Source organism: Pinus tabuliformis, chromosome 8 (genome assembly GCF_031772625.1).
Source record: "Pinus tabuliformis cultivar Carrire ecotype Pingquan chromosome 8, CPIR1, whole genome shotgun sequence".
In the NCBI taxonomy this organism is placed as follows: domain Eukaryota; kingdom Viridiplantae; phylum Streptophyta; class Pinopsida; order Pinales; family Pinaceae; genus Pinus; species Pinus tabuliformis.
The window spans coordinates 1,616,032,377-1,616,040,366 of NC_142294.1; the positions used below are offsets into that span (position 1 = coordinate 1,616,032,377).

Sequence of the window (7,990 nt, forward strand, 5' to 3'; positions counted from 1 at the left end):
GTCAGTTGTGCAGTGGGACAACAATCTAACTTAGTGATCATCTAGTTAACTGATCAATCAACCAAAAATAGCTAGTGCATGCAGAGAATTCGAGTTCTCTAGCTGTGGTGGGGATTCCAAGGCAATGTAACAATAGTGGTAGACTAGTATTGAGTGTACAGGTGTTGCATGCAGTCAAAGTTCCAACCTTGGGAATTGTGCAATCAATTGGAGGAAAATTCCTAAAAAAGAAGGGCCTAATTCCTTAGGATTTGCACAAGGAAATAGGGGCTCAAGCAGAGGCAGGAATTGACTAAGTCTGGGTCAGAGCTTCTCATTGAGCAAAAATAAAGGTTATTCACTTGCAAGTTGAGCTTAGAGCGAGCATGTTGAAAATGGTAACAACAAAAATCCTGATTTAATTTTCCCTTGAATTAAACTAGGAGAAATTGTAATTCCACATCACAAGACAAAAATAATGAGTTAACTAAGTTAATTTCACTTAGTTGGCTCAATTAAATTGAGTTGAGGGCTTAACTTTTTTTTTTTAACTGTAACGGATATGGGATTTTATTGAATCTGGTGGAAAAGGAGAGGGGCTTTGCCGAGGCAGCCCTGCTTACAACTTGCTTGTGCTTCTAATACATCTGCTATAACTAACTATTATGGAGGAGTTTCTATGAAGCTATCCTCATTGATGAAGAGCCGCCCTTTGTCCAGTGCGCTACCTTTGTTTGCCATCAAGTCCGCTTCGGTGTTTGAAGTTCTGAGAATATGATATAATTTGGTGGATGCAAAGTATGAAAGAACTCTTTTTAATCTTTCCAGATTTCTGTTGAGACCTGCATTTCGGAATACCTCTCCATACCTCAACTTCTTTATGAGAATCTCTGAGTCTCCAAAAATCTGAATATCCTTGATCCCTTGTCCTCTGGCAATTTGGCAGGCTTTAAGGAGGCTGAGAAGTTCTGCTTGGTTGTTGGTCTTCACGCCGAGGCCCCAGTAGAAAATATCTCTGGAGCGCCCTTCTGGGGAGAAGATGATCCCACCGGCACCCGAGGGGCCAGGGTTTCCTTTAGAAGCCCCGTCAAAGAATATTGTATGTGTGTTTTGAGCTCTCCACCATTCTTGGAATGTTTCATCTGCACCTCTTTTCTTCCAGGTTGGGTGTTCTAGATTAGGTGCAGAGAGAGTTTTCCTATTTTGCAGAGTAAGCTTTCCAATCCAACGCTTCTCTACCTGCTGAAGAGTTGCATCTTCTTTATAGTACTGTTGCTGCACCGTCTCTAGGAGAAGAGATCTAGCCTTGGCTGCTACCTGCAAAGAAGTTAACTGGTGTTCCTTGAAGACCTTCTGATTGCGGGCCAACCAGATTTTCCAGCAGACAAACTTGGGCAGAGCATTCCAGATTTTATTCCAAATCGACTTTTGCGGTATGTGTCGAGAGTACCGACGGCTCCATTCAGAAAAGAGGTCTGGAATTGTTATGTGAGCCGGAGAGGTTATATGTAAATCATGAAGCGTATGATCCCAGACTGCCTTTGCGAATTGACAGTCAATGAATAGGTGTTGCACAGTCTCGGCGTTGCTTCTGCAGAGGGCGCACCAATGAGGGCCAGCGAAACTTCTTTTTGCAAGATTATCGCCTGTAAGGATCTTGTTATGGATCAGAGACCAGACAAAAAAATTGATTTTCGGAAGAGCAGTGGGATCCCAAATGTTTTTCCAAAACGCTGGGCTGTATTTGTTGTTTCCTTTTATTTGATATGCTTTATATCCTTCCGCTGCAGTGTAATCGCCAGTATGGCCCCAGCCCCATCGATCTTGTATTGTTCTGTGGATCGGGGCGGCCTCTTCGAGCTGCTCCATAAAAATGTTCAGTTGATGCTGTAAATGGGCTGGAGGAGCAGGGATTGCCCAACCTGCCCAGTCGCCTCGCTGGTCCCATTCTAATATGTCATAGAGACTTGACTTCCCGGCAGAGGTTAACCACTCCTTAAAACCTGCGATTTCTTCATTATCCCTTATGGCATCTCGCCCCATAATCCTGTCGTTCCAGATGCTGGTTTTCTTGCCATTCCCCGGTATTCTATAGATTTTACAATTGAATATTTTGCTGCTCTTGAGACAGAGCTTCCACAAAAGAGTGCTGTTGGCTGTGTGGTCCAATCGAAGGTTTCTCAACTCATCGCTGGTAGTGTATTTTGAGCAAAGAATGGCGCTGACAGGGTGACTTGGCTCTTTGTACATTTTCCACAGGATCTTGCTGCCTAGAGCAAGGTTGACCAGGGAAGGATCTTTGATTTGCAGACCTCCTTCATCGAAGGGCTTCTTGACTGTTTCCCAGTCGACCAGGTGCAGCTTCTTGTCATTGCCCCTGCCCCCTTGCCAGAGGAAATTCCTAAGCAGTGAGGAGATTTGGTCCATGATATTTCTGGGAGCAAGCAGAAAGGCAGCTTGGTAAATTATTAAAGAAGAGAGCTGTGATTTGATTAAAACGACCTTACCTCCTTTTGTCAACCAATGGCCTCCCCATTTCGAGATTTTGGCTTTGAATTTGCAGATTATGTCACTCCACAGCGATCTTTTGTTCACTCCTGAGATTATGGGAAGACCGAGGTATCTGATGCTCTCCCATTGTGAATGCCCTTTGAATCCAAGAGTGTTGGCAATATTAATGAGATCCTGATGATTTGTATTCCAGCTGAAGACTTCGCTTTTGCCTTCATTTACCAATGCTCCTGAGACTTTGCAGTAGTTCCTAATGACCTTGCCGAAGGCTTTTGCAATTCTGATTGAGGCACCCCCCAGAAGAATCGAGTCATCTGCAAATAAAGCATGATTAATGGGGCTTAATCTGTTGGAGGTTTTGAGGCCTGGGATGGAGCCTGACAGTCTTTCATCTTCAAGTTTTCGGCTTAATGCTTCTGCCATTATGATGTAAAGATAGGGAGAGAGTGGGCATCCCTGCCTGATGCCTCTCTTCGCTTTAAAGAAGTTTGCAGGTCTGCCATTTATGAGTGGAGCTATCCATGGATTGTTCATGCAGGCTTTTAGAAGATTAACAAACTGATTGGAGAAGCCAAAGGAAAGCAAGACTTTGCTGAGAAATGCTCTATTAACTCTGTCAAACGCGTTTGCCATATCTAGCTTTATTAACATACCTTTCTCTTTTCTCTGCTGGCTTGTGTGAATGGTCTCCTGAACTTGGATGACATTGTCAAGGATGTGTCTACCCTTCACAAAACCTCCTTGAGATGTGGAGATGATTCTAGGGAGCAAGGGCTTCATTCTATTGGCCATCAACTTTGCCAAGATCTTATAGGAAGCATTACATAAAGAAATTGGCCTGAATCTGGCAAAAGTTTCCGGATTAGAGTCCTTAGGGATCAGAGCTAGGTAGGTTGAGTTGGTGCTACCACCTACTTTGGCTTTTGACATGAATCCCCTTACCATCCTTTGGAGGTCATATTTTATTATGTCCCAGCAGACTTTGTAGAAGTGAATGGAAAAACCGTCCGGTCTGGGGGCCTTGTCGGAGTCCATGGACCAGATGGTTTTGATAATTTCTTCCTCTGTGACAGGTTTACATAACTCTGCATTGTCCTCAGGCGAAATTAAGGAGGGGATGTGATTGAGAAATTCTGTTTCCTCCATTTCTTCACCTTGATCATCCGAGTGGTAGAGATTCTGAAAGTGTTGTTCTGCAGCTTCTTTGACTTGTTGATTGCCCTTGCAGATTTGGCCCGTCATAGTCTTTATTTCTGTTATGTGATTCCTTGACAATCTGGCCCTGTATTTCCGATGGAAGAAAGAAGTGTTGCGGTCCCCTCCTTTTAGCCACAGGCTCCTTGATTTTAGTCTCCAATATTCTTCCTCGTTTCTGAAAGATTTATAGGCTGCTCTCTGCGCTCTAATTTCCTTTTCCAAGAGGTTTTCATTAATGATTTTGCTTTCCATATTATTTTGCAGGGAATGCAAGGCCTGGACTGTTGCAACTCTTAGAGAGGTGGGGTTGGGCGCTGGTTTCTTGATCCATTCTTTCAAAGCTTTTTTAGTGAGCTTCAGTTTTTGCTCCCAAACAAAGCTTGGGGATCCTGCGATGGGGATGTTCCAGGATGCTTTCACCGTGTCCATAAAGCCTTCTCTTTCAATCCACTGAGGAGAGAATCGAAAGGGGATGGGGCCCAAGTCTTCTTCATCTTCTAGATAGAGCTGTATAGGCTTGTGGTCCGAGGACAATTTGGGCAGAATTTTTGATGTTATGATTTTCTTGTTCATGAGGAGAGATTGCACTAGGAAGCGGTCGAGCCGAGCAGAAATGTGATCTGTTCCAGATCTATTATTTGACCAGGTGTATAAGCCGTGAATTGGATTGAAGTCTTGTAGATCCCAAATCTGAGCGAGTTCCTCCACGACACCCACCATGGGGTCCTTATGGTCAGTGCCTCCTCTTTTTTCTTTGGCTTTCAGAACAATATTGAGATCACCAGCGAGGATGATGTTGTTAGGGGCTTCCTGTTCGAGGAAATCTGCCAAAGACTTCCAACAGTCTCTTTTTTCTGAATAGTTGACTGGAACATAAAGATTGACCAAAGAGATAGTTAACTTACTTGGAGTGTGGGTGATTTCTGTATAGATCCAATGCAAGGTCTCATGAGTGCTGATCAGCTGGAATAGTTCTCCATTCCAGAGCATTGCCAGGCCTCCCGAGGATCCCCGAGCGCTGACAGCTATGCCTGAGTTTTTCTTCCATTTTGAGTTTCCGGTTTCTAGCAGGGCTTATCCTGCTATCTTAGTCTCTTGGAGCATGAGGATATCTGCAGGTTCCGATTTTAAGAGGTCCTTAACTGCTTCGACTTTTGCGGGGCTCCCCAGTCCTCTGCAATTCCAAGAGACTAATTTCATTATTTACCTATGCTTGGGGTGGAACCGCCCTTGGAAGTCCTGGGCCTGTTACTTCTCCCGATTGTCATTTCTATCGTGGATTGGCTCCCTTGGGTTTTGAGCCTTTCCGCTTCTTCTTCTCTTTTTTCTTTACGGGATTTCCTTCCTGGTCTTTTTAATGGCCTCTCAAAGAGTTCTTCTTCTGAAGACTCAGAGCTTATAGCTGGCTTTTTCTTCGTGATGTCAGCATACGTGGGGCTTGAGGGGCTGCCTTGATTGGCTTCAATGTGGATGTCACCTCCTACCTCTTTATTTTTTGGTGGGGTTTCCTCAGGATTCTCATTAGCCTGAACTTTGGGCGGCGGATCTGGTTGTGCCTCCTCAGATCCTTTTTCATTATCTCCTGTTTCCTGAGCTGGGGTATCATTGTTCCTGTCACTTGTTGGAGCGCTTTTTCCTGTGTTTTTCTTTGCTTGGACTGATCTTTGGACTAAGGTCCATTGTTCTCCATTCTGTTTCTCAGCCTGTTCCTCTGCTTTCTTCTTACAGTTTTTGGCGAAGTGGCCGTAGCCATGACATTGTCTGCATTTAAATGGGAGCTGTTCGTAATCAAGCTCTTGGATGTGCGACCATCCTGCCACCGTGAGCTTGATCGCTTCCGGCAATCCTTCTTCGAGATCCACTTCGACGCAGATGCGCGCACAAGAGTATTGATCTCTTCTTACTGCCTGGTCTATATACTTGCCTAGAGCGTTCCCAATGGTCTGAAACGATTTTTGGTTCCAACAGTGGAGGGGCAGATGGGGAAGTCTTACCCACACCGGCACCGCGGATGGAACATCTTGAGAGGGATCAAAGTCTGGATTCCATTGATTTAGATAGAGTCCCTGCGGCCCCATGAAGTAGGGGCCATTTCTGAATATTAGGCTTCTGTCTTCTGAGCATTCAAAGACAAAGACGAAGTACCCTTTGCCCACGAAGTAACTCTTCACTCCATTTTTTATGAGAGATTGCCAGTTTCTTTGGGTCCATTCCTCCACAGATTTGGGAGAGGGCCATAGGCCTGTAAACTGGCCAATAAGGCCTTTTTCAGCCAGGTTCAGAGCAGCTTTGCAGGTATCCTCCTCTGGCAGGGCAACAGAAGGGATAGATTCCAATCTTTTTATGAATTTTTGCTGGGTCACTGAAGGTTGCCGAACTGATCCATTCGCTATCAGGTTCATAAATGCTGAAACTTCAGGGGGCGGATCCGCAGGGGGAGAAGGGCCCTCAGGGGCCTCCATCTGACAGCAGAGGGAGGCAGGGAGCTGTGCGCTGGGGCGCAGTAGCCAGGACGGCGCAGCGGTCTCAGAACCCTAGCTTGGGCGGGCCGAGCTGCAGCCAGTCGAACGGCGGTTTGAATCCGAGTTGAGGGCTTAACTTGAGTCATATAGAGTGGTTCCTAAATTTTAGGAGCCTAGGTTGAGTTTAACTTGAGTTGTAATAATTTAGTTCACTTAAACTGAGTTAAATTAAGTTAAACTAGTTCCAATTGGTGGAGGAACTAGTAGGAGGTCTAGTAGTGGGGTGCAACTTCAATGTTCAACCAGTTAACTGATAAATCAACCATAATTAACTCATGCATGCATGAAATTCAAGTTACCCAGTTGAGATTGGAGTTCAATGGTAGTGTACTATTAGTTGTATAATTTTCCGAGTTGTACAGGTGGTGCATGTAGTCAAAGAAGGGCCTATAGGGATTGTGCAATTCTAATTGATAATTTACCTAATTAATAGGGGGGTAATTCCCAAGGAAACAATGCAAGGAAATAGGAGCTTGGCAGGTAGCAAAATTGGCTAAGTATTGGCCAAAGTCAGCTTGTGAGGCAATGAGATAGATTATACTTGTGCAAAGATTGTTCAAGCTTGAACAAGCATTGTATTTCTTCTCTATTTTCTGACTAATGCAATACATATAGGAAGGGGTTTTGAGCAATTTCTTTCCCCTTAGATAAATCTCTGAGCATATGTGATTGAATCTTGTCTCATGTTTATGTTGTGATTTCTCGATCGATTAATTGTTTTCACTGATGAGTAGAGTAGATTCAAGTCTTTTGTTTTAGCAAATTACATAAGTAGTTTGAATCTACAAGGAATTTCTACATGGTATCAGAGCAAGAATCACAATAGAAGAGAAGATAATTCAAAGTTTGTGTAGGAGGTTCGAATTACAAGATCAATGTTGCAGGTTTTCTCCAAGACTGAGAAGATGACTTCCATTGGACTCAAGCTCGAGTATGCTCTGGAAGGAACCACAAATTTTGTGGCATGGAAGATCCATATGGAGGTGGTATTAGATGATAATGGGCTACTAGATTACATCAAGACAGATGTAGTTAAACCCCCAACAGTTGATGCCCAAGATCTCGCTCAGTGGAAGAAGGATGTAGCTAAAGTGAGGAGGATCATATTGGAGGGAGTTCGAGATCATATTGTCTCGAATATCCACAGGAAAGAAACTCCATTCGCGATGTGGAAAACACTGACCGACTTGTTTGAGAACAATAATGACCACATGAAGCTAGCACTGAAGGACAAGCTTCATAGCATCAAAATGAAAAAGGTTGAATCAATTCCGCAGTACCTAAGAAAATTCACACAGTGTCGTGATGAACTTGGCAGGGTCGGTATTACTATTCCAGAAGAAGATATGGTAGCTCTAGCTCTATTGGGTCTTCCCAAGAGCTGACACAGTTATCAAGATTCTGTGAATGGTAGAGACAAACTACCAAGTTGGGAGTGGTTATGGTCTGATCTCATGTAGGAAGAGATCAGGCGGAGAAACAGAGATGGAACTTCATCCAAGGTTGAGGATGAGGAGAACTGTGCCTTGGCTAGAAAGGAAAAGAAAGGGAAAGGGAAGAAATCCCAATCCAAAGGAGATTTTGGTCAGGCAGGCAAGAAGAAAGACTTGTCGAAGATTAAATGTTTTCACTGTCATGAGCTGGGACACTATGCCACAAAGTGTCTGCACAAGAAGGCCGACAAGAAGCCCTCAAGAGGAGTGGCAGGTGAAGCTCTAGCTTCACAATTCGAGTTGGATTTCACACTCATTGCATGCATGGTGACATCGGTGATGGGTAGT

General features: G+C 44.2%; 1 protein-coding gene across 1 annotated transcript; it reads right to left on the reverse strand.

The window, feature by feature from the left end:
- Nucleotides 1-642: 642 nt before the first annotated feature.
- Nucleotides 643-6,149, reverse strand: LOC149242259 (uncharacterized). Its single transcript, XM_089370801.1, has 3 exons — nucleotides 4,895-6,149; nucleotides 4,593-4,718; nucleotides 643-4,511 (listed from the first exon to the last, which is right to left on the reverse strand). The coding sequence occupies exons 1-3, from the start codon at nucleotides 6,147-6,149 to the stop codon at nucleotides 643-645; spliced, it is 5,250 nt and encodes a 1,749-aa protein (XP_089226927.1).
- Nucleotides 6,150-7,990: the final 1,841 nt, after the last annotated feature.